Here is a 27,883-nt window from a genome sequence, read left to right as displayed (position 1 = left end):
CAAAAAGACAATAAAACTCTTCCCAGGCTTGAGAACTGGGTTTATGTTTCAACAGAGAAAATGAAGCCTGTGCTGTTTCTCAAACTGTAACTTTTCAATCCCTTGTTTTTTTATTGTTTTTCTTGTTGTGTACCATCCAGTCGGATCAGGCTGGCACAGGAAGAGATTGTCCCTCCTTCTGCAGCAGAGCACCTGGTGGATTCTAACTGTGAGCCTTCGAGATTGCAGCGCAGCTTCTTGCCACTAGGCCCCCTTACTTTTATTTGAAAGGAGGAAGTGAGGAGGAGCCACAATACAAAAATTTAAATGAATCTGAAAATATTGGGGGGGGGAATACAAGGGAAACTTATAAAGAAAATTATTTCAGGGGTTTTATTATATTTAATTAATTAACATTTACTGAATATAATATATGGAGGCTAAAACTCATTATAGGCGGTCTGCATGAAAGGCTATACATCTATTTCTGGGAAATAGTGTAATTGACATCCCCATCGAAGTCTTTTGCATTACTGGCAGGAGACGCCTTTGGGCACATGAGCCATCCCAGCGCCAATCACTGTAACTAACCATGAAATCGGGACCGGCTCTGATCAAGCGGTGAGAACACAAGTAAAATACATGGGGCTTTCTTTCATCCTCAGCCTTCCTCTGACACACGTGCAACCACGCCCCCAACCAGTCACCAGCCGTCTCTGAGCCTGTAATTAATTATGGATCTCTTTTTAATCGCTTCAATTCAGCTGAGCAATTACTTAGGGAAAAGCCTACAGTGCTGCACTTAAATGAGCCTTGCCTGTAAGGGGCTTACCATCTAATGAGGGCATTCATGCATGATGTTTTATCTTTTTACCAATTCAAAATTTACCAATCCTGTGTCATCAGTTCAAGCCTAGCTCATGGAGACCCAGGGGGCTTCCAAGGCTGTAAAACTTTGTAGAAGTTTCATCTATAATAGCTGATAGATTTGAACCGCCGACCTTTGGGTTAGCAACCAAATGTTTTCATCCTCAGTGCCACCCGTGTTCCCATGAAATACTACATTCACAGCACAAAACACTGGGGTTCTGGGGAGCCCTGCTTTAATGATAGATTATTTTATATATATATATATATAATTTCTTTGTAAGTTTTATTTCTTTGCTTTGTAACTACTTTCTTTGTAACTACTATGTATATGTATATGTATATGTATATGTATATGTGTATATTATATATGTATATATATGTAATTTTGTTTTATTTCCTTCACAATTGGATGTGAGAGGACTGGATTTGGCTTTTCATTTAAAAAGGCAGTTAGGCCCATTGGCTGGTTTTTTTAATTGTTTTCTGTCAAAGATTCTTCTAAGTAGTATAATACTAAGCTGTCAATTTGTTGTATAAAAGTAATAGTCACTGTGATGCTAAACACTGTGACACTAATGTGTCAAACGCGAAAATGGTTATCCATGGTAGGCAGTGTTCGGTGGAGTGTCCAGATTAAAACAAGCTTGGAATCAGGAGTGGCATCACCTCTGGAATAGCTTGCCTCCTGAAACTCTATGAATTTAGTGAAACAATGAAAGTTACACAAGTGTTCAGGTCTTTCGTTCATAAAGTCACTACAAGTCATCTACAACTCGACAGCACTTAACAACAACAATAACATATATGTACATGTATTCTGTTAACCAAGAAAAAAAAATTACAAGACTCATCTTCAAGGAGATTTTGAGTCATGTAGCCACTCACATGCATCATTGTTCCATCATTACACTTCTGCAATTTCCTCTGACACCAATTCTCATCACTCAAGCATAGTTCTGAAGATTTTTTTTTCCCCATTATAGAAACAACAGGGACTGACTTTGGAGAAGCAGAACATTTTCACAATGTGAAGGCGTTTGTAGGCAATTGACTCCGAGGGGGTCTCCCAGGCCCACTCTGCGGCCGTGCCTGGAAGAGTTCCCTCGGAATTAGGAGGGTAGCATGGACTGGTGTACCTGCAAGAAAAACAGATGCTGCGTGATCTCCTGCACCAGCTCCTCCTCTGCGTTCTCGGGATAGAATTTGGCCAGGAAGTGAAAGGTTACCGGCTCTTCCTTTGAAACATCATGATCCAGCACCTGCAGAGCGAAAGATAAACATGCTATCTTGGCACCACCGCCAAAGAGTCTTCTGCTGGGAGAGTGTGTAAAAGTTGTTTTTTCCCTCTTCTAAATTCATCACATTTCCCAAAGGCTGTTATTCTACAGTTTGAAGCAATCACAGAGTCGTGTATAACAAGAGATAACATTCACTTCACATGGTGTTTTGGAACCAAATTAATCAATATCCCCACAGGGGAAGTGGAGCTGAAGTTAGTAGGGCACAATTGTTCTTGAGGCTAAAGAAATAGTTAAAAATGAAATACGTGTAACTCAAAGGGTTCAGGCACTATCTTTTTTTTTTTAAATTGTTTTATACTGGTTTATTTACAAAGTTCGTATACATTGTTTTTCACACCAGATCTTTCCCATTTCCTTCACAGCCCCCCCTCCACCCATCAAATTGTCCAGCCCTATGATTAACAGCCAACCCCCATCCTCAGCCCTCTGCTCCCACTCTCCCCCATCTTGAATCTTCATACTCGTTCTACAATAATGGTTTTACAGTACTTGTCCTTCAGGGACTGAGTTAGTTCACTTAGCATAACGTTCTCCCATCCCACCCTAGTTAGGTAGTAATTTACAAAATCATTGCTCCTTCACGCACTATCGTTATAGGAGTCTGAAGGCTTTCTTTTCTAGTATAATGGAATCTCCCTTTATTCTTTTTCTTGCCAGTACTGAGGTCCATGATGGAATGGGGCTTAGAGATGAGGAACCAGATACTGATGAAATCACCCCAACATAACCAAGTTGCAAAAGTAAAATGTGTCCATTGTGACAATCTTTTTTAAAAAATTTTTAAATTTTATTATTTTTTTTGTGCATGTACCATCAAATCGGATCTGACTGGGACAGGAGATTGCCCCTCCTTCTCCAGCAGAGCATCTGGTGGATAGGAAACCACGCAGTGCAGCTTCTTGCCACTAGGCCACCAGAGCTCCCTCATCATGACAATCTTTTATTTGAAGGCCCCATGGGATGCTTGGAACAGTCAATAACCTGTGTCTTCAATCTTCTGACAAATTCATCCACCCCTAAAAAGCCGGAATTGTCTGCTTTCCTGAGTGCACTTTGGTTCAGGATATAAACATGCCATATGACACGCTATGAGGCCCCATTAGCATGTGCCATAATTTATTTCCTGTGAGTAGCAGGCTCCATGGCACTCGATGTCCCCCCGTCCCCAATCTAGAGCCATTTGGCCAGCACTCTTGTATGATTTAAACTGTACTTGGCTGAGAATCACAAGAAGATAACAGCAAAGTTTTGTTGTCTTTAATACATAACATTCCATACGCCTGCCCAATTCCAGATGGTAATGCCCAGGAGATGGAAAATAAACCTGATCTAGGACACTCAGGCTGACATTGGTACATAATGACACTTTGATGCTCACAATCACTGGGAATGTCCATTGTGCAATTTAAACCCAGCAGGAATCCCAACGGGAAGATTCTAATTACTGTGTCCAGATATGAGCCCAATTTGAACATTTAAGTTTGGAGTCAAACTGGTAAAAGGAAACTTTCCTTGTTTGCTATGCTGTGCATAGCATTACCTTCTTTAGGTAGGCAATCACAAGGGGGTATATTTTGGGATGAGAATTAGACACTGACAAAAAGCATATATATGGCCCTGCTCCCCAGTCATATTCAAGGTTAGGTTGTTGTTATTTGCTGTCGAGTCGCTTTCAACTCATAGCAACCCTACATACAATAGTCCTGAAACCTGCTCTATCCTGTGCCCACCTTACTGTGTCTGACACACCTACCCCATTACCCAGTCACTGAATCAATCCATCACATCAACGGTCATCCTCTCTAGCGCTGTCCTTCCACCCTCTCCAAGGACTGGTTCCACCTTGCAACATGCCCAAAGTATGTCAGATGAAGCCTCAGAATCCTTGCCTCCAAGAAACAGCCTGGTTTTACCCTCTCCAGGACAAAACTATTTGCTGTCCGACATATATTCAACACTCTTCTCCAGCATCATAGCTCAAAGTCGTCAATTTGCTATCATCCCTAGTCATTGTCCAGCTTTCTGACATATAGCAAGCAACTGTGAAGACTATGGCCTGGATCAGGCGCACCTTAGTCTCCAGAATGATGTCGTTACTCTTCAGTACTCTGGAGAGGTCCCTGACAGCAGACTTTCCCAATGCAATTCATCTTTTGATTTCCTGGCTACTGGTCTCAAGAAGTGTTGATTATGGAGCCAACCAAACTAAAGCTGTTAAGTTGTTAACAATCTCAATCTCTTCACTGTCTATCATGATACTACAATCAGTCCAGTGGTGAGAATCTTTGTTTTCTTGATGTTGAGCTTCAATCCATATTGATGACCTTCTGCAGCAAGGTAGTAAGGTAACTATGACTTTGTGTGCACATATGAACCCACACAAGCGGATTCTTTAAGCATTATCCGTATCTAAATTCCATCTGAAGGGTGAGAAGCACAGATTTCTCCATCATGCCCGAGAAGCTCCAAAGAAGCCTGAGGATGAAGCAGATATTCTTCATCGGCCACAGAGATCAGAATGTTCTTCACTGCCTTAGATCATGTTAATGATGAATTCAAGTCTGGCTATGGTGTGACTAAAATATACTTCCCAAAGTTCCTTCAAGAACATGAGCCCCAAAAGAATCTTCCAAAGACATAAATTGTGAGTACGCATGGCTATTCATGTGTGTGTGTGTGTTGTGTGTATAATTTTTATTCATAAAGTCTGACTAGGGGTTCAACTAGAGAAAGTGCAAACAGTGTGCTCCTTCCTTAGCGACAAGGATGGTGAAGCTTCAGCTTAACTTACATACTTCGGGCATGTTGCTAGGAGAGGTTTTTCCTAGGAGAAGGACATCATATTTAGAAAGGAGAGTTGGCAAAAGAGAAGATGGGTTGACCCATGACTGTGACAATGGGCTTGACTATGGCAGAAATTAAGAGGGTGGCGTGGGATAGGATAGTGTTCAGACTGGCTGTTCGCAGGGTCACTATGGGTCATATTTGACGGCACCTAATAACAACAACAGGGGTTCAATAAATTGGAAGGCATAGCCGTCAGCCTAGTGATGAGAAGCCAGAGGTGGCAACACCATAATCTTGGTTATTTCTGCTTCCTAGAAATGTCTGTGAAGGATAGAGAAACCTGTGGCCTCTCCAGAGCTTGCTTCCTCAACTACTCAATCCAGGAATTTGCCCCCTTCGGGAACCTGCCCTCTTCTTTGTATTATCTCTATATTCCCCAGAGATGAACAGAAGAGCTAGGTGCACGCTCAGGGCAAAGACAGAAAAGAGGCCTGTGCCACTCGAGGCCTGTGGAAAGTTCCAGGCCAACCTTCTTGTCCATTTTGAGCCAGGCCACGGTGTCCTTGATTGTGTACTGCAGGCCAAAGAACCAGGTTTCCCGAAGCCCCAGGGTGCGGCACACCAAATCAAACAGGTCCTTCCCCTTCCATTTCATCTGTAAGATAAAAAGCCAACAGGAAAGGGCATTGTGAGCAAAAATCACAGTCTACTCTCATGAAAACCTTCTCTCCACCTGCTCCATGTCCAGATCCCAAAATGCAGTGATGACACGAAGATGGCTGATGAGCACAGAATTCCCAAATAATTTCCAAGCTTCCTACACAAAACCATGAGTGGGGAAAATACCAATTAGAGCTTAATGGCTTAATCACCACAAAGCATACACAATACCTCCCTTGGACAGTTTCTTCAAGATCTTAATATCCCCAAAGCTGCTAATTTAGGAAAGCTGGTAAACAAGCTTAACTCATTTTGGAGAGCTGAGTCTCTTAAGTTAACCCGGGGAGCTGGCTGGCTTCGAGGGACACTAATTGCCTTGGGATTTTATTGTTATTGTTGTTGTTTTAAAAGCATGACTCTGCTTTTTTGATGACAGGCCAGGGGTCTTGTTTTCATTTAAAAGCTGGAAGTTGCCAGTTCTTTAAAAGAAATATTAAGGGGAAAGTTACAGCCAAAGGCATAACTCATAGGAAAGACAATGAGCCATTAAGCCCAATCAATTCAATTACAGGTGTCTCCTACTACAAATGTGTAGTTGAGGCCAAGAGGCAAGCAACTCACCAGAGTCACTGAGCAATTTCAAACCCTCAGGATCTAAACCAAGGTGACAAATAGACACTGAGATCCTGTAGTGTGTTTACCCCACAGCCTCACTTTCAAAAGCACCTGAAGCAATGGCTGCCAAACTCTCTTTCTCAGCTCTTCAATCTTCGAGCCAGAATAACAAGTGAAACATCTTAATAGAGGCGGAGAACGCCCGGCCGCTTAGAAAATGCTGCCACCTTGTGGGTTCTCACATTAACTCGTGCAGGATGTTGCTGGGTGGCCCCTCAGCTGCTAGTTTGCAGTCCCCACACCAAATGCCAGGGCCCCTTTTGCACACACAGACAGGGCACACGCTATATGCACACAACGATGATGACGTGAGACACCTTTACAGAGATGCTGATCACAGCAGTGTCAGTTTGGGAATGAAATATATATAAGGTCAGCACACACTGGAAAAACAGGACCACTCTGCGGCAGAAGCATCGTCCTCCTGCCCTCGTTACAAATCCCCACCCAAACTACCAGCAAGTGCACTGAATGGGCACAGGATAAGGAATGCAGACCCAACATGTATGCATGTTACAGACACGTGGCAGAAACAGGAAGGGCAAATTAAGTTAGATCTCTGAAATCTCCTTGGCTCTCTGCTAACGCCTTATCCCACCTGGGATTTTTAGAGTCAGACTCCTGTTTTTAATAGATGTGAATGTACACAGTGCATTCCTGACGAAAGAATCAACAGGAAAGCCCATCCCTTCTCCTTGGTTGCTGTCAAAGTCGAACAAAGCAGGAGGGCAGATGGAAGAACATCAAAACCACAGCAGACAAGTGGCTGGGGGTGTGGGGCCGCTCTGTCCTACAATGGGGACATTTTTCCTGTCTCCCCAGGCTCTCTCTGCCCTCCTCATCCCCTGTCACATCCTTGGATCATGAGAACTGTTGAGATCTTTTGTGGTTATCTTGATTAGAACAGAATAAAATGATGTGTTTTATTAAGAAAAAAAGGATGCTATTCTTCCCCCTCTCATAAGGTGCACTAACGTTGGCCAGCACACCCACTTCCTCATTAGACAACAAGACAGGGGGATTTCATTCAGAGCAGATTTGAATTCCTACAGGCCGACTTCGCTGAAGAAATGTTATTTTGGAAAACTGGAAGCTTCAGGATGCTGATTATCCTCTTGTCTCTATTTTAAGCCAGTGTATAGTATATGAATTATAAATGACTACTTTGCTCCAAGATAATGCAACAATAAAGAACAGACATTAACTGGGAGAAGTTAAGCACCCAAGGACCGAGAAGACCAAGGCAATGACTCCCAGTCTGATTCCCAGGCCCCCGTAATTCACGCGGGCCAGGCGTGCCATGGGCAGCTGGGGCTGTTCTGAAAGGGGATGAGTGGTGCATCTAAATGAAAGTTGCTGAGGGACGATGAGCCAATTTCCTGACTTGGGAGCTTAAATTCTCAGACATAATATTCTACTAATGTACTTTTCCTGTATCCCCTTCCACTTCTGTTTTTAAATGCAAACCTATATTTTGTTGAAATGCAAAGAGACAATGCCTTGGCCCCAGTGGAGCTTGCAATAAAGTGATGAGAGGGGGAAATCTGCAGACGGATTCAGAATGCCCTACTTAGGGTTTTGGTTTGTTGATTTTTTGTGTTTTGGGGTTTTTTTGTTGTTTTTTTTTTTAAGTTTGACTCAAAGAATTAGAATGGTGCCTAAGTAATCACACACTAGAGCCCTGTCACCTCTTATTGTATAGATAGAGAAACCAAGTCATGGATTCTTCAGCAGCTCGTCAAAGCATCTAGATGCTGGCCAAAAGGAACAGACTGAGGCTTGAGATAATTCAGAGATGCCTCAGAAGAAAAGGACTGGAGACCTGCTTCCAAAAAAAAAACAACCCAAACAGGCAGTTCAAGAACCTGAGGGAGCACATTCTACTCTGACCCACAGGGGGTGTTTTACTTCCTGACAAACAAGACCCATTGCTCGCAGGGGTCCCAGAGGCTCTCAACAGCCAGTGAGAGGTCTCGGAGCTGCTGCCTGGCTCCCCGCGACATGACCATGCTTGTCTCCATTCTTATGACTGGCTGCTGCGCTGCAGACGTCAGGCAGCGTTCAGTCGTCTGAATGTCTTCAGAGGTTCAAGGAGCCTCAGAACAAAAGGAGCACTGAGTCAAGCCATCTGGCACAACAGCTTCAAACTTAGGGTTCCAAGACTTCAAGCACAACGAACCTGTCCACAATTCAGCGCACACCCACCGTGTCTCAGCACTGCACAAGGTATGGGGTAAACAGAAGACACAAAATGACTCTCTGATCTCACACAGCATCAACAGCGTAATGGTACTGAGAATGGTAACCGTCTCCTTCACGTCACATGCAAGAAGAGACTCTAGGTCTAGATTCACTTCTGCACTCTAATACCTGTGAGGGCCACACCAGGAAAAGCCTACAAAGAGCTAAAGGAATCCCTTAAACAGGTTCCCTATCTTAGACAAATAGAAAATTTCATCTAAACTGACTTCTGAAAGAGGAACCAGTGAAGACTCAGCTTGGGGAAGGAGGAGAGAGCAGGGAAGTATGTTATAGGTAGTTGTGGTTCTGTGCCATAGAGACCAATCCATAGCTGACCCGCCAGCAGGTTTTCAGAGGCTGTAACTTGCACAAGAGATTGCTCATCTTCCTCCTGCAGAGCAGCTGGTGGATTCAAACCACATCCCTTTGGGTTAGCAAGGCAATTCCTTACCACCAAGGCACTAGTAGAAAGGAAAAGCATATGTAAAGGTCTACAGGGGAAAAAAAGGCAGCTTAGATAGTTTTGCAGGAAATGAAAGTACTGAAGTACTGTGATTCAGCTTCACTGGAGAATGGCTTACCTACGGATGCATTTCTAAAAGGACTAAAGTTACTATCTAAAATCAGTTACTTTCAGCTCAGTCCCTCTCATCCTAACCACAGGACACAGAAAGGCATTAAGCAACTCATTTCTCCATTTCTCTCCAGGATGGCCAACTTTTCCCCATCCTAGAGCAAAGGGAGAGGATGTTAAATTGTCACAAACGATGGACACCTCAGGACAAAACCAATCTCCCAAACCCAGAGCTGCTACTGTGTCAATTCCAACTCATAGGGACCCTATGAGACAAACTAGAATTGACCATGGGGTTTCTAAGAGTGAAGATCTTTCCAGAAGCAGGTGGATGCATCTTCCTCCTATGGAGCTGCTGGTGGATTTGAACTACTGACCATCCAATTAGCAGCTGAGTGCTTAAGCCCTGTGGCACTAGGGCTCTTTATAACATTTGGGCTTAATTCTCCCCAAATACCAGTCTAAAAGGATAGTTAGACTATGATTATCTAGTGTCACTGTGAATCTCTGCTCTGTCACCTTGGGCACACATCGAACTCCCTTCAGAATGGCAATAATAAACAGATCCTGTCTCAGAGCATTCATCTGGGAATGAAGTGCATTAACACATATAAAAAGCCTAAAACAGTACCTTGCCCAGAATAAAAAAAAATAAAGGGTAGTTATTATTCATCTTAACCCCGCCTCTTCTTATAGCCTCAAGAGGCGCTGTGTAAACCCTCTAGGTCCTGTTCCACTCCAAGGATGATGGATGATAGATCAGAAAAGGCACCATCAATTCTCATTGTGCTAACCATGTCATCACTCATTTGACAAACATTTATTGAGCGCCCACTATGTCCTGGTCATTGTGCTTGGTACAGGAGATAAATGACAAATTCCAGGCACAACACTGTCCTGATTCACGTCTGACAGAGAAGACAGGTAAACAGAGAACAAAAACACACCTTGGTACATGCTCTCAGAGCAAACACTATGGGAACAAAACTAGGGCCTGGGACTCTGGGGGACACAGGGCTCTACAGAGGGGGCCTTGTTCAAGCTGAGTCTAAAGAACCTGTGTGAAGCGGCTGAAGAAAGGGCTGTCCACACCAGCCAGCAGAGGGAACAGCGCATCTGCTGCTTCCGTCCAAGCTGTTGCAAAGTGGAGGAATGTTCTTTGCACTCGGGTAGTATCTGACAAGCAGTATAATTATCTTATCTGCAGTACTGAATGTTCAATGCAGTCCTGAGGCTGTGGTTTCAGTCCAATGCTGTGTGACAATTCTGAACCCACAACAGGTTGTCCCTCACTGGTTCAGGGCAGTGAAGTATCCCATAATAAGACGAGCCAACACCTCTAAGAAGTGGGGTGAGTGGTCCAACCCATCTTCTGGTTACCTTTTTGTTCTATTATTTCCCTTTCTTGACACCTAACATACAAGCCTTCCGGCCCTTGTACTTTAAGGTTTATATGTGGGGGTTTGGGGTTTGGTTTTGTTTTTTGTTACAGTTTATGATTTTTCCTGAAAAGCTTGCCAAAAATACAACAATGCCTGCTTCTGATTTCATATGCATTTAGACCCATCTCCTTCCAGCTGACCCAAATGTGCCAGCTGTTCTTCAGACACACACCACTTCTACTCCTTGCCTCATCTTACCCTGGCAAAGACGAGGGAAGCAAAGCTGCAGATGCTCATTTTGCAGAAGAGACAGGAGAATGGTGGTTTGCAGAGAGGAGAAAGCAGCAAGACTCTAGATGCCAGTGTGTGTGCACTCCCCCTCCGCAGGCCTCGTCCTCAAACTGCCCTTCAACCGCAGGGCCTAACGGTAGTGACTCTTAAAAGTCCAAAGCTCCCTGCCTTAGTGGCTGTGTGTCCCCATCATTTTAACATGCTGCCGTGCTATTCCATAGATATATACTTGCGCTTGTAGCCAAGATAGATGTGCACCAACTTTAGAAACAGAACTAAGTGCCGTCAGCTTGTTATTCTTTCGTGGGGCCTGGATTTATGAGCTTTACCCAGAATGAAGTGCTTGTCATTTATCAGCCTAGAATGTTTTAAGTAAATAGCATTAAGCACTTACCCTCTGCAGCAGGAGTGTAGCTCGGACACAGGTCCCTCCTGTTGCAGGAGGTAACTGGGTCCAATGATCTGCAGGGACGACTTGGGTCTAGTAACTAACTGGGTAATCACTAGGAATAATACCAACTGACAGTCCTTTGACAACTAGCTAGTTCCAGACTCAACCCCAAGACTGCCATTTGGGCTTTTTGTGCTTAGCAGGCATGTGTACGTCGTTTCTCCCACAGCTTTCTTTCATTGGGCCATGTGGCCCTTAAAAATACAATCTCTGTGATTGCTGAGACTACAGTGGATTGTGAGAAGGAACACATACTAGGGAAAGTCTTTTCTGCAGTAGGAAAGGCCTCTTGACCTGCTCCCACTGAGATTTCAGCCTAGGAAATCCTATGGGGAGTTCCACTCTATCCTATAGGGTCACTATGAGAGAGAGTCAATCAGACAGCACATGACAGGACAGAGTATGTACACCCACCATGTGAAGACTGTCTATAATCTAGTAAACCCAAGAAAAGTCACAACTAGAAAAGGCCAACTTTCTTGGTGGGAAAGGACTATACTTGGCTTCTATTATGAACAGTATCTCCTCAAAATGCATGTCATAATCCTAAATCCTTGAAAACTCCTCTAGCACACCTCGATCCTGCACACAGGGGATTATGAGTTAGGGTCCACTCAAAGGCATCTTGCAACAGTATTTCTGGATATGGTTCTATTTGGAATCAAGTTGTCTTTGATTAGTTGTCTTGATCTAGTGAGACTATATCCGGGTGGCCTAGTGGTAAGGAGTTGTGCTGTCACTTCAAAGGCACGAGGTTCAAATCCAACAGCTGCTCCATGAGAGAAAGATGGGCAGTCTCCTCCTGTGGGATACAGCCTCTGAAAATCGGCTAGAGGGTCAGCCATGAGTCGGTTCCATCTCGACAGCTCACAGAGATGACACAGGAGCCCTGGGACATACTGATTAAGCACTTGGCAGCTAACCATATTCAAACCCGCCAGCCACTCATAGCAGAAAAGACCTCTTGACCTGCTCCCATAGACATTTCAGCCTAAGAAATGCTATAGGGAGTTCCACTCTGTACTATGGGTTCACAATGAGACCAAGTTAATCAGACAGCAGGTAAAAGGACACAGAGGTATGGAGGCAGAAAGCCACCATGTGAAGACCATCTACAATCCAGGGAACCCAAGACACACTCGGAGCTACTGGAAAGGAAGGAATCAACAATCTCCAGAACCTGGTTTGGACTTTTAGCCTCCACACTGTGAGAAAATAAATTTTAGTTCTTTATAAATACCCTTTTATGGTATTTGGGTTACAGCAGTACTAGGTAGCTAAGGCAGCAGTGGCTGCATGTGAGTTGTCTAAGGATTAGAACCTACAGAGAAATTACAGCTTCACTGACAAGACTCAACTCTGGCAAAAAGCTGAAGAAGAGTCAATATCCCATCTCACAGAGGCCTGGAGGACTAGATTATCAGCCACAGAAGGAATTTGACCAACCAGTTGTCTAATCCATAATGAACCACAAACCCAGAGTTTATGAATCATTCCCTTATCAGGGCTTCTTCTAATTAGCTCACAAGCTGCCCTAACATTTGCCATGAAAACTTGTTAAAAGGTTAGCTCCCTTGTAGATGAGAACAGAAGGAACTGCGCCTCCCCGGGAGCCCAGGCTCAGGACACGTGCCATGTGTTAACCATTATTTCAGAAACAAAACAGCGAGAGTGACTATGATTTCTCCTCTCAATGCACATCCGTAACTGGCTTTTGCAGTCATGGGTGGCTATGAGAACAGATTTATAGAAGACACGAGAATTTATTTTAAGATGCTAATGTTCCAGATCCAAACATGTCTATTTGTCCATTTTGGGGGTAAAAAAAAAATAGATGTCAACTCCCTCAATTTACAAAACAAACACAATGCAAATTGTATAAAGAAATGATTTCACTGTGCGGCAAGTGAATAATGAGTTCCATTAAAAATCTATTCTGGCTAACCAAATAGGATAAGAAAATGCAGTATGCTGGCATAAACCCCAGCCTTTGCTCTCACCTCAGAGCGTGCTACCACACCAGGAAAGCACGCTCTTGCACCCATTTCCTCTTGTAGTGCAAGGATATCTCACGCCAACTCAGCTGTTAGAGTGTTCTGGTGCAGTCCATAGGGAGCTGTGTTGCTAACTCAACAATGGCACCTCTCTAGTGGTTCTAATCCACAGGAAGATGGGTAACTCCTCCCATGAAATTCACAGCTATTAGTTAGTCCTCAACTGACAGCAATGAAAGACAGACTCAGCTACTATTTGCCAGAGAAACAGGGACCCCAAAAGAGATTCATTTTTCTCTCTATAAATCCTGATCATATGTTCATTAAAATTACTTAAAAAATATTTATAACCTCTGAAATCAAATGGAAGGTCATCCTAAGTTTGAAATTATTTTCAATTAATTTGTTAACAATAAAGTAGAAACCTGTCATTAAAAAAAATCCTGATCTATCCTTTGCTTAATATGGACAAAATCTCACAACTCTGAAGCCTGCCTCCTCTTTGCAAAACAGCCCAAATCCAAAATCTTGCCTCATCATAATCAACCACAGCAAATTCTTTTCCTCTCCCCATCCTCCAATCATCTCTGCTATTGTACTGTTGTTGTTAGGTGCCATCAAGTTGAGTACAATTTACAGCAACCCTACAAACAGCCAACCTGAACCCAGCCCCATCCTGTGCCATCCTCGTCGTCTCTGAAACACTCAAGCCCATTGCTGAAGTCAGTCAATTGGGGGTCTTCATCTCCTTCATTGACCCTCCATCTTTCTAAGCATCCCTCTCCAATAGCCTCTCCTACCTATATGTCCAAGGTATGAAAGACAAAGCTTCACATCTTCACCTTCAAGGATCACTCTGGCTGCACTTTTTCCAAGCCATTATCTGTTTGTTCTGTTGGCAGTCCATGGGATATTCAGTACTCTTCTCCAGCACCCCAACTCAAAGGCATCAGTTCTTCTTCTGTCATCTTTATTCACTGTCCAGCTCTCTGATGCATAGCAGGTGATTGAGAAGACCATGGGCTGAATTAGGTACACCTTAGTCTTCAAATTGACATCATTGCTCTAAAACGATTTAAATTATTAGTTTCAAGGCTCTCTAATTACTTTCTCCCTACTTCAACCAATTTCACAAGGCATTAACATAGGTTACACAAGTCAGAACATATTTGACACATATGGGGAAAACGCAGTGGCTGTCCTTTCCCCTGCATTACTGTCTTGATCATAAACTCCTTGGAGGCAAGGGCCACAACACACACAGACACTTTAAGTCCTCAAACCCAAGTGTTACGGGTTAAATTGTGTTCCTGCATGGTATGTGCCGTAGGTCATAATCCATAGACCTGTGGCTGTAACCCACTTGGGAATGGGTTTTGTTTATGTTCAAACTAAAAAACTTATTGTCTTCTAGTCAGAAATGACTTACGGCTGACCATCCCACAGGTTTTCGGTGACTGTAAATCATACAGGAGGAGACTATCCATTTTTATGTGAATGAGGCAATATTAACTTTGGGTACGCCTTAAATCAATCTCTCTTGAGACATAAAAGGCGATTTAAGCAAACAGAAATAAGGAAAGATCACAAAGGGACGGATTAATAGAACCTGAAAAGAGATTAAGGACCTTTCTCCAGAATGGACAGAAAGAGAATGTTCCCCTCCATAGCTGGCACCCTGAATTTTGACTTTTAGATTCCTAAACTATAGGAAAATAAGTTCCTTGTTGTTATAACCACCCACCCACTGGAGATATTTCTGTCAGAGCAGCATTTGATAAGTAAGGCAGCAAGGAGGTGCCGTGTAATCCTTGGACACCAGATAAATGTCTGTGGTTGGCTCATGCTGATGATAATGATGATGGTAACTGGATGAGCCTTCTAAGTAGAACAGCCTTCTAAGTAACGATTGCAATGAAGCAAGAATTTATGACACTCCTTATTAAAATTCTAATTGCATAATTAGGCCTTAAGGTATATATTTTCCCCCTTTGGTGACACAGACGGATTTCTTCTCTCTAAAAATACCTTGGCAAGGAAGCTAAAATCTCAAAGAACCAAGCAGGAAAATTTTCCACCGTACAAAAGGGACTAGTAAGAAATAGATCACAGCACCTTGGGAAGCCACAAAACAGAGGCTTTGAACTCTGAATAAGTCTTTCAAAAACAGGATGAATTATGGGTTTGTTTTCTTTTTAATTGTGGCTTGGTAAAAATTTGTAGGGCAAATTCAAGTTCCAGAACTAGAGCTTTTTAAGGAAACAAAAGGAGCGGAGAAATACTTATGCTTGCACCTTGCACCTTTTGGCACCTTTCCCGATGCAGTGCCGCACCCCTGAACCTGGAGGCATTTGTATCTTAAGACTCCCTCCCTCCCAGAACTAGCCTGTGACCTTGGGTAAGTAATGCAGCTCTGTGGGGCCTCAGTTTCTTCATCTGTAAACCTCTTCTGCCTAGTGCGATGCCCAGATTTTAGGATGCTATGAATAAAGATGATGAGGCTCTTCAAAGTCAGCTGGCAGATGACAAAGCAAAAAGAAACAATACAGTTATGGTGCTATAAAAGCAATACAGCCCCTGCCCCCTCAAACAAACAAAGCACGCATATCTATCTTTGGAATTTAGCTCACAACATGAGAGCAATCACAACCCTGTCAAAAAGCTCTAAAACACCCAAGCCTGCTGTGCTGGGTAAGTCACTTAACCTTCTTGGATCTCTGCTCCCTTAGCCAGCAAGTGGTCTTTCAGGATTAATACCTCTGAGTCCACCAGAGTGAGCTAGTTTTGTATACTCTGTGCAGAAATTTTTTTTAATTATTATTATTTCATTGCTATAATGTTTTTCTTTTAATGCTTTAACATCCATTCTATATCTTAAGATAATTTTCAGGTATGTAAAAGACACTTGACATTGATTATATGTACGCTTTCCACATTCTGTTCCTTTATTCAAGTTCTGCTATTATGTTCTTTACTTCCATTAATCAAGAGTTGCCTGTATAATAATGAACTCTCTCAAATGGTAATTATAGGGAGCAGGAAGAAAAAAATTAGTAACTAGATAATAGATATGTATTAAGTCAGATAAAGGGAAAGGCAATGTACAATAAGGGGGCGATCAGCACAATATTACTAAAGTAAAAACACAGAGAGGCACCAAGAGATACACACAACCCTGCCTCATCAGAAACAACAACATTTACCCACAAGTGGATACACAGACACACAGGCAAGATGAACAGATACAGGCAGGTCCAAGAGATCACACCTCTGACCATCCACAGGCAGACGGCAATTCTACAGTCACATCTGTATATCCTGTAAACATGCTCATGTTTATAGCAGAGCCAACAGGGGGTAAAGTTATGTACATGTCTTAATCATAACCAAATACCCTGAAGGAATGAGTAGCTGATCCTAGGCCCTCAGTACCATAGTATCTGAGGACATCAAGGTCAACTGGCATAATATAGTCCATAAAGTATTATTTTGTTCATCCAAGTTAAGATCCACAACCTTACACTTGGTACCAGCAGTCAGGAGATCAGGAGACAAATTGCACTGGGAAAGTCTGCAGTCAGGGACCTCTCTAAATTATTGAGGAGCAATGATGTCAGTTTGAGGACTCAGATATGCCTGATTCAAGTCATGGTCTTTGCACTCGCTATGCATCTGAGAGCTGGACAATGAATAAGGATGACAGAAGAACTGATGCCTTTGAGCTGTGGTGCTGGAGAAGAGTATTGAGTATCCATGGATTACCAAAAGAACAAATAGATATATCTTGGAGAGGGTACAGCCAGAGTGCTCCTTGGAGGCAAAGACTTCGAAGCTTCATTTCACACACTTTGGGCATGTTGCTAGGAGGGGCTACTCCTTGGAGAGTGACATGCTTGGAAAGGTGGGAGGACAGCAAAGGAGAAAAAGACCCTCAACCCAGTGGATCAACACAATGACTGCAGTAATGGGCTTGACTGTGTCAGAGATAAGACAGGGTTCAGATCTGCGTTCATAGGGTAGAGTCATACTCCAACACCAACAGTCCACAAAAACAATGTTTTATAGACCTTGCTTTGGTGAGTAGCTGCTAGAGTGTTAAAGGCTTGCAGTGGTTATTTAAGGTGTAACTATTGGTTTACACCTTATGGAAATAACTAGCTAGGATAATAATACCTGGTGGACTACATGAACCTTAATTCCCACAGCCCTGAGACCAGAACTAGAAGGTGCCTCAAGGCTACCACTGACCACTTTAAAGGATGACATTAGATGGCTCTGCACTGAGTGGGAGAAAAATATGATACAAACTTGAAAATCACAAAATGTCCACTTACCGGCCTTAGACGAGTGAAACCCCTAGAACTACGGTCCTTAAACACCCTTCAAACTTGGAACTAACATCGCGCCTATGGTTTAACTTTCATCTCAAAACTAGATAGATAAGGTGAACAAAAACCCCAGGGAAGTATGCACTAGCTAGACCAATCAACCACATAAAATCAAAAGGGCAGCATTTGTCCAGATAAAGCTCAGAAATCAGGAAAGTATGATAGAAGGACTAATGGAAATGAGAATCACAGGAAATGTTAGGATGACTGCTGTTACAGGTGAGGATTGTAATTAATGTCACAAGACAAAATGTGTATAAATAATTGGATGGAAAGTCAATTTGCTCTGTAAACTTACACTCAAATTACATTTAAGAAAATGGTAATTACAATACTATGGGAAAACATGTTTCTTTTTTGTTGTTGTGTGTCACTGAATTGGATCTGACTGGCACAGGAGGAGACTGCCCCTCCTTCTCCTGCAGACCATCTGGTGGATTTGAACCATGAGTCTTTGGGATTGCAGCGCAACTTCTTGCTACTAGGCCATCAGAGGTCCCTTGGGAAAGCATAACAATCATATGCTACTATTAATATTCCACAATTACCAAAGATATTTAATAAGAACTCACACTCACTCATACACTCTTTCTCTCTCTCATTGCATCAAACTCATAACTGACCCTCCACTGCCATTCCTGAGGTTGTATATCACACAGGGGGAGACTGCCTATCTTTTTCCAGAGCAGCTACTGGTCAGTTCAAATCAGAGAGGAATTCTGGGTTAGCAACGCAACTCCATAGAGACTATGATAGCAAGCTCCCTACAAATAGGAAATAACAGTAAATTCCAGGAAGACAGACACAAGGCTAAATGTTAAAGCCTGTAAGTCAGGTAAAACTAGCAGACCACAAAACATAGCCCATGATTAGTATTATCTTGTTGATGAAGCATTTCTGCTCAAGACTTCTAAAAAAAAAAAGTTAATAATTTAAAAATGCATCCCTTTAAAAAAATTCACAGCACAACGGAGCCAGAGCATAAGCCATTCATGAAAACTAGTCCATTCATTAATTCAGACTTCACCCAACATGAATTTTAAACATTCTACTTCTGTTTCTAACTCCGTCGCCTGACTAATTTTCATGCATGTCAAAGACAATAAAAAGCCCTCAGCCTAAACAGAGAGTAGAAGGATTGGTGGGTAAGGACTGGTAAAAATTTCTACAAATGGTGAAGAACTACTGCGAGTTCAACAAGAACACTCTTTTGGATATATTTACAAGAAAGAGCTAATCTCAAAATTAGTATAAACAGGACAACAGATAAATACACTGTTGGTGAATCTAGAATTACAGATCAATTCCTTAACAATTACTCTGTACTTCAGTTTTAAGTATGAAAGTCAAACTATCAAAAGCACTGATATGGTGAGACTAAAATTGGCAAAGTAAGTAAGAGAGTCATAAACATAATAACTCACTAACAAAATTGTTTTTAATTTCTAAATTCAAGAGTCAAATTTTGCAAAGAGAATATTCGTGAAGTCTTGGAACAGGGAAAGCCTTTGAGAAATTATGGCTCTGACCCCCCCTAGTGGCCAGAATGATTCTTCAATATAAGCAAGCACTTTTGAGTCTAAGCTCCAGAAACCAAAGATTTGGTTAAAGATTCTCCCCCTAACCTGGAGTCTGCATGACCATAGTAATAAATTCTTCCATGCTAAACATGCATCAAAACATGCGAATTTACAATCTACAATTCACTGGAAGGGAGGAGAGAACATATCGTCCTGTAACAAACCAGAAAAGTCTTGCAGAAGTGTCAGTTCTAGAATGTTAAGACACTCACAGAACATAACTACCTCAAATGCTTTAAACTTCTGAAATTAATAAAGACCAAAACTGTTCTTGAACATGAATGTAAAATTAGAGTGAATATTTGCAGAAGTATGTAAAACAAAGAGAAAAGAAAATTTTTCTAAGTGACATATTGGGGACAAAAGAAGTGGAAAATAATTAACTCTAGCAAAAAACGGAAAAGAATCCTATTATCACATTAGACATCAAGGTAAATAGAAATTGCTACACACACAAACGAACTCAAGATGGACCAAAGACCTGAACATAAAAGCTAAAACTATAAAGGATCATGGAAGAAAAATAGAGGCAAATCTCAAAGTCCTGAGTTATTGTCTATCAAATATAACTAAGAATACACAACAATAGAAATCAAAAATTAGACAACTGGAACCTCATAAATTTTAATGTTTATCATATCAAAAGACTTCTCCAAAATAGGAAAAAGAGAACCTACAGACTAAAATAACATTTTTTGGCTATGACCTATCTGCCAAGGGACTAAATGCTAAAATATATAGAGAACCCTCAACAACAAAAGACGACAAAACAGTACAACTTACAAATGAACAAGGTGGTACAACCACTCCAGAAGGCAGTTTGGTACTTCCTCAAAAAGCTGAACATAAAGAAAGAAAAGAAAGCTGAACATAGAAATTCTGTATGAACTAGCTATCCCATTGCATGGAATATACCCCAAGAAAATGAGAACTGAGGCACAAACTGAGATTTGTACACCAATGTTCATAGCATCATTTTTCACCATCGCAAGAACATGGAAACAGCCCAAATGTCCAACCACAAACTAATGGATTGAGAAATTATAGTACATTCACACAATGGAATACTACACAGCGAACAGGAGCAATGATTCTGCAAATTACTGCCTAACTTGGGAGGGACTGTAGAGCATTATGCTGAGTGAATTAACTCAGTCCCACAAGGACAAATACTTTATAAAACCATTACTGTAGAATGAGTATGGGAATCCAAGGGAGGAGGAAAGGTGGAAATAGCGGGGTGAGGATGGGGGGTGTAGGGTGTTAATCACAGGACTGAACAATTTGACGGGTGGGTGGGGTGGAGGAAATGGGATGGATCTTTTGTGAAAACAATGTATTCAAACTTTGTAAACAAATCAGTATAAAATTTAAAATAAAATAAAAAAGAAATGTAAAAAAATGAACAAGGGACATGAACAGATCAAAAAGAGACCATCAATTAGTCAACAAATATATGAAGACATGCTCCTGATCATTAACCGTTTTTGTTGAAGGAAGTACTGTCCATTCCATGCTCCCCTCATAGTCATTGCTATGTTTGAATCTACTTATGCAGCCACACAAGTGTATCAATCCCTATCATGAGAATCTTCCTTTTTTTTCACTGACTTTCTCTTACCAAACATGATGTATCTCTCCAGGAATTCTCTAGATAACGTCCTCAAAGTATATGAAGCAGAGTTTCATCATTCTTGCTTCTCGGACGCAAGATTCTGACTGCACTTCTTTTAAGATAAACCTGTGTTTATTCTTTTGGCAGTCCACATATATGAAATATTCTTCACAAACACCACAAAGCAAAGGCATCAATTCTTCATTCTTTCTTCTTCATTGTCCAACTTTGGCATGCCTACAACGCAAAAGGAAGTACAATGGCTTCGGTCAGGTGCATCTTCATTCTCAAAATGACATCCTTGCTTTTTAGCACTTTTAAGAGGTTCCTTAGAGCAGAAAAGGAGCTTTGGTGGCACAGTCCACAGCTAAACCAACGGCTTTGCATCTCAGTGCTTCATATCGACCAGCTACTCCTCAGGAGAAAGATGGGCAGTGTCCTCCAATTTCTGTTTACAACCTCAAAGACTAGACAACAGTGAATTTGAGTTTACAGTAAAATGGCCCAATACAGTAGGTTATCTGAGTTCTTAACTGCTATTTCCATTGGCATAATTTGGATCCGAGTAAAATCATATTCCTGACAAGTTCAATCTTTTTCTCAGCAAATCACGTTGCTTGTTGACCTATTTGTGAGGATTTCTATTTTCTTTATACAGAGGTGTAATACATATTGAAAGCTACAGTCTTCAATCTTCATCAGTAGATGCTTTAAGTTTTCTTTGTTTATAAGCAAGACTGTGTCATTTGCCTATTTCATGAGTTGTTAATGAGTCTTCTCTAATATTGAAGTTGTACTTTTCTTCATGTAGTCAAGATTTTCAGATTATTTGCTCAGCATGTCTACTGGAACCTTGACACATATCATTCATTATTTTAAGTTATGCAGTATCCTTTTGTTCTGCTTGAATAACTGCCTCTTGGTCCACATATAGATTCTGCAAGAATATGACGTGTTGTAGAATTCTTGTTCTTTGCAATGTTATCTATCATTTATTATGTTCCACACAGTCAATGCCTACGCATAGTCAATAAAACACTAGTAAACATCTTTTAGATATTTCCTGCTTTCAGCCAAGATACATCCAACACAAATAAATAATGATATCCCTTGTTCCACATTTTCTGAATTCAGCTTGAATTTTTGGTAGTTCTTTATAAATGTACGATTGCCAGCTATTTTTTAATTATCTTCAGCAAAACTTTACTTTCATATGATACTAATGCTATTGTTCTATAATTTCTGCATGCCATTAAATCACCTTTATTTAGAATGTTGCTGTAATTGTTGTGTACCATCAAGTAAGAACCAACCCACAGCTGATTCTCCAGTGGGTTTTCAGAGGTAGTCAATCAATCACACAGGAGGAGACCGCCCATCTTTTTCCAGCGAAACAGTTGATAGATTAGAACTGCATACCTTTAGGTTGCCAGTGCAACTTCTTGTCACCAAGCCAGTAGAGAATGCGCACGCACGCACACACACAAGGTCAAGTATTTTCTTTTTTTTTTGGCAAGTAGATTTTTTTTTAACTTGGCAAGTAGATTTTTTTAGCATAGATGAAAATGGCCAGTGCTGCATCTATTCATTGAAACATCTCAATTGGTACTCCATTAATTCCAGGAGCCTTGTTTTTCACCAACACTTTTGCTGCAGCTTAAGGTGGTTCCCCCACCCCTCTTCATTATCAGCATTTCTTGATCATATACTACTTGCTGAAATGGCTCAGTGATAACAATTTTTTTCTTTCTTTCTTGTTGTGTACCGTCGGATCTGACTGGCACAAGAGGAGACTGCCCCTCCTTCTCTGGTGGATTTGAACTGCACACCTTTGGATTACAGCACAACTTCTTGCCACTAGGCCACCAGAGCTCCCTTGACAACTCTTCTTGGTACAATGACACCGTGTATTCTTCCCATCTTCTTGATTCAATATGTGGCCATTAGAACTCTTTCGTAGTCAACTCAAGGCTGGAAAGTATTCTTTCAACTTGAGAATGTCAAGTATGTCTTTCCCTTTCCATTTCCAACACCAGGTCATTGCACATTTCATTAGATATTTACTTTGCTTTGTCTTTTCAAGTGGCCCCTGGGACTCTCCTTTTCTGCTCTCTTCATCATTCCTGCCATTCTCTTTATCTTCTCTATGTTCTGGTGTGAATTTCAGAGTCTCTTCTGACATTTATTTTGGTATTCTCTTTCTTTCTTGTCTTTTTAATGCTTTCATCATGTATGATGTACTTGATGTCTCCTCATATTGTTTTACATCATTGACACTCAAGGCATCAACTCTTTTTTTTATTATTAAATTTTATTAGTTTTAATGAACATTTACAGAGATTTTGGGTTCTCATTCATTCATTGTTGCACTGTTTTCTCTACCCTCCTCCCCAGTTCGTTCTTCTCCCCCCAACCCCCCCCCGATGTCTGTTTTAATTGTCCAATAAGGCATCAACTCTTATTTCTGAGACGATCTGTAAACTCAGGACATACAGTCCATTTTAATCCCTGTAACAACCACCCTATGTGGGAGATAATATCACCATCCTCATTTTAGAGATGAGGACAGTGAGGCAGTGTGGGGATTAAGTAACTGTGTGTAAACTCACTCAGCTCATTAGAGGTTGAGCCAACCAAGGATCAGGCTACCTGAGTCCGTAGCATCCTAGCCAAAATATCTCAAGGGCCTCAAGAAGGAAACTGGAGCTCCAGCTGGGACCTCTGCAATCTGTCTGAAAGGCTCTTTAATATGAGGTTCAAATAGCAACTTCAGGCCTGGCTGGCTTTATGAAGACAAGCAGTATGGCCACCTTCTGTGCCAATTTCTTCATTTTCTGAACACAGTGGCTCCAATAGCAGTCTAAGCAGGCCATGTACCCTGTCTGAGCCTCCATTTCCCTCTCTGAAAATAAGAACAATGACAGTTGCTACATCCTAAGTAGATCTTGTTCACTGATACATGTGGTTTACTGTCTGGACCATGTGGGGAACGCAGTAAACATGTGTTCTTTTTCCCTCCTCTTTTTTTAAAACTTGATATGAATAAAAATTATTCATATACGTTTCATTTATGTACATAGTGAGGTTTGTGCGTGTGTTTCACACTTACCTTCACTAATGTTATGTTTCACACAATCATTCCCTGCATTGTGTTTTATAAAACTAATTGCCATTAGACTATGCCCACCATTACCGTCTTTTCAGGTCCCTGTTGGATCATTCCCATTTCCTTTACCAACTCCCTCTACCTACCAAATGATGGAATCCTGTGATTTCTCATCCTCACCTACCCATCCTCACCCCTCTGCTCCCATCCCTTCTCCCCTTGGGCCCCAATACACATTTTACTAGTTATCCTTCTATTTTTACAACATTGGTCTTATGCAGTATCTGTCCTTAAGAGACTGCGTTAGCTCACTCAGCATATATGTTATTCTTACTGTATCAAATGAGACAGGGCACTTAAAGTGTTTAGCAGAGTGACTGGCACAGGGTGACTGCTCTTGCACAGCCTGTCCTCTCACAGAAGTGCAGAAGGAGGGTCCAGGGGATGACAACACTAGCCAGTCCACACTCCATTTCCTTCTCTTCTACTCCTCTTCACAGCTAGGCATGCTGACCAGTCACATATGTCAGCAGCATCCCTGCCATCAACTGCTTAAACCACAAAGACCTGGCCCAGCAATAGAAAAGCAGCTTTGTTCTGAAACATGACTAACATTTTCAAAGCACCTTCATACAGAGTACTGTGTACAACTCAGCAATTTAAACAATGACCAGTGCCTTCTGTCATCCAGATGACCACGGATGACAGAAGAATCGATGCTTTTGAATTATGGTGCTGAAGAAGAGACTTGAACATACCATGGGCTGCCAAGAGAACCAACAGGTCTGTCCTGGAGAGGGTGAAACCAAGTGTCTCCTTGGAGGCAAAGACTTTGAAGCTCTGTCTCACATACTTTGGGTATGTGGCCAGGAGGGACCAGTCCTTAGAGAAGGACATTGTGCTTGGAAGGGTGGAGGGACAGTACAGGAGAGGAAGACCCTGGAGGAAATGGACTGACTGGGTAATGGGGGTAGGTGTGTTGGAGATAGTGAATCTAGCTCAGGACAGAACAGGGTTCACAACCGTTGTACATAGGGTGGCTCTGAGGCACCAACTTGACGGCACATAACAACGACAACAGGATTTAACATTTCACTGAAAATACAAAAGGTGTTCTTGTTATTTCCCCCTCTCAAATGTTCATTCTGTCACAGGTAACTTTATGCACAGGCTGGAAGGCTCTGTAGTGTTAACACTTAACCCAATCATATGCCCACTAGGGAATGTGAAAACATCAAGGACACCAAACCAACAGGAGAAGAAAGTTTTATTTTCAACCAAGATGATAACAGAATCGCTCACCACTCAGTAAGAGGAAATTTCTCATATTTGCTCCTCTTACTGATAGATAAAGTTATTAGAGTAAAATTCCACCCCAGATAAGAAACAACATAACCATTTAGCCTCCTGGCAAATTATGTTCAACACCCACTTTCTCAAAGTGACAAATACCAAATCGCTCAAGTGGAAAAATCCTCCAAAGCATCAAGCCAATTGTGCACTGCAGCAAGCAGGGCGAGAAAGAAATCTCTTCTCATCTCTGCAGCAAAGTCCGAACTGATAAGCAGAATGTAACATGACTCATATTTTAACTACCACAGGTTCTGAAACTGAGTCCTCCTTGGAAAGCCACCTACATCAGTCCTCAGTAAAACCAAGAATTCTACAATTATGATCTCTTTTTCCCCAAATGCATCTACTTATCTCTTTGCACTGCTCTTGTTGTTATGTACCATCAAGTCAGAACCAACCCATAGCTGACCCTCCAGTGGGTTTTCAGAGGCAGTTAACTGCAAGGGTAGAGACTGCCCATCTTTCTCCTGAGAAGCAGCTGGTAGAGTCGAACCATGTGCCTTTAGACCAATTACAGTCTCTTCTATTTCTTCCTGTCTGCCAGGCATCACATACTCTAAGTAAAAATCCTTAGATTAGCATTTATACAAAGACACAACTTGGAAGGTCAGTATTGTTTGTTCCCTTTTACTGATAAAGACACGAGGCCCAGAAAGTGCAAGTATCTTTTCCAAGGTAGAAACAGTTCAGTTGAAATTCAAGCCCAGCTTGGTCTTATTTCAAAGCCTTATTTCACTTTCTAGAATCACTTTGCCATTCAAAGTATTGTTCCTTGGACAAGTAGCATCAGCATCACTTGAAAGTTTATTAGAAATGTAGAATGTCAGGCTCCTTCCCAAATCTATGCATCACTTATGTGCTTGATAAAGTCTGGCAAGCTCTGTACTGCATCATTCTGCTTCTCTCAGTGTCATTGTCTATAGATTTCTTTCTATTGATTAGTGGTTTTAAATGTGGTAGGGAGAAAGGATGTTTCCTCTTTTCCTCCAGGAGAAATCTAATATCTGGAGACATCTTTAGGATATTACTGACATCTAAAGGGTAGAGGCTAAGGATCCTCCTAAACAATGCACAAGAGCTCCCATCACAAACAATTATTTAGCCAAAATATAAGGTGTCGTAAAAAACACTTGCTCTAGGTGATAATATTGTTGATCTACATTTGGGTCTAGGATGTGTTTAAGAAAGTAAAAAGAAATATTTACCAGTCAAAATATAGCTGAAGAAATATCATACAAAATTCCCTCTCCCAAAATCCAAGGTGAAAAAAAATGTTGTAAGCAAGTCACTATAAAGTAAACATTTATTTGTTGTTGTCATTAGGTGCCATCAAGTCAGGTACAACTCATAGATACCCCATGAACAAAAGATCTGAACCCTGTTCTGTCCTGTGCCATCCTCACATTTCCTGACACACAAGAGCCCACTGCAGAAGTCACTGTCAATCCACCTGGCTGAGGGTCTTCCTCTCCTTCACCGACCCTCTACTCTTCCCAGCATCATGTCCCTCTCCAAGGAACAGCGCCTCCTAGTAACATGTCCAAAGTGTGTGAAGCGAAGTTTCATCACTCTTGCCTCCAAAGAGCATTCTGGCTGCACCCTCTCCAACAAAAAATTTATTTAAAACAATAAAAATTCCCTTTCCCTCTTTGGTTGTTCATTCTCAAGTCTTACAACCTTTAACAAATAACTTAGAACAGTGGTCAAAAAATTATGACCCATGAGAAAAATCCAACATGCCATCAATTTTGATATGGATTGAGAGCTAAGAATGGTTTTTATCTTTTAAATGGTTGAAAACTATAAAAAATACATTTAGCATGACTTGTGAAAATTAACAGGAAACTCGTATGTCCATGTCCATAAATAAAGTTCTATTGGAAGTCATTTCTATTTTGTTAAAGGGTGTGCTTTTCCTTTTTTATTAAGATATAAAGGGTTCTCGGTGGCACAGTAGGTTAAGTGCTGGACTGCTAAGCAAAAAGTCAGCAGTTTGAACCCACCAAACTGCTCCCCAGGAGCAGTCTTCTCCCATTAAGATTTATAGCCTCAGAAACTCGATGAAGGGTTACTGAGGAATCCAATTCAATGCTTTTGAGTTTTACTAAGATATAATTCCTATACTGTATCTCCATACCTTTTCAACCTGTATGCAGAACAGATTATCCGAGAGGCTGAGCTCTATGAGGAGAAGTGTGGCGTCAGGATTGGTGGAAGATCTATTAACAATCTGCGTTGTGCAGATGACACAACACTGTTTGCTGAAACTGAGGGGACCTGATGCACTTGCTGCAGAGGGCCAAGAACTGCAGCCTTCAATATGGATTGAGGCTCAATGTCAACAAGACAAAGATTCTCACCACTGGACCAATTGGCAGCATCAGGATGGATGGCGAAGAGATTGAGATTGTTAACAACTTTAGTTCGCTTGGCTCCACACTCTTGGCACCAGCAGCCAATAAATCAAAAAACGTATTGCGATGGGAAAGTCTGCTGTTAGGGACCTCTCCAGGGTACTGAAGAGCAATGGTGTCACTCTGGAGACTGAGGTGCATCTGATACAGGCTATGGTCTTTGCAATCACTTGTTATGCATCGCAGAGTTAGACAATGACTAGGGAGAGTAGAAGGAAAATC

At 41.6% G+C, this 27,883-nt stretch overlaps 1 protein-coding gene across 6 annotated transcripts in view; it reads right to left on the bottom strand.

Annotated features, from left to right (window-relative positions):
- NF2 (neurofibromin 2 (merlin)) overlaps nucleotides 1-27,883 on the bottom strand; it is a 96,495-nt gene that overhangs the window by 55,835 nt on the left and 12,777 nt on the right. For 3 of the 6 annotated variants that reach the window (XM_006894764.1, XM_006894765.1, XM_006894769.1), the window contains exons 2-3: nucleotides 5,467-5,592; nucleotides 1,986-2,108 (exon numbers count right to left, since the gene is read on the bottom strand). The exons of 1 other annotated variant lie outside the window; for it this stretch is intronic. In XM_006894764.1, the coding sequence (XP_006894826.1) occupies nucleotides 1,986-2,108; nucleotides 5,467-5,592 (249 nt within the window). The remainder of the gene's footprint in view (nucleotides 1-1,985; nucleotides 2,109-5,466; nucleotides 5,593-27,883) is intronic. 2 more of the 6 variants (XM_006894766.1, XM_006894767.1) reach the window with 2 other exon arrangements.

The sequence above is a fragment of the Elephantulus edwardii genome, unplaced genomic scaffold (assembly GCF_000299155.1).
Source record: "Elephantulus edwardii isolate Elephantulus edwardi_28Jun2011 unplaced genomic scaffold, EleEdw1.0 scaffold00151, whole genome shotgun sequence".
NCBI lineage: Eukaryota > Metazoa > Chordata > Mammalia > Macroscelidea > Macroscelididae > Elephantulus > Elephantulus edwardii.
The sequence above is the reverse complement of the archived record's forward strand: the minus strand, read 5'-3'. Positions and strand labels throughout refer to the sequence as shown.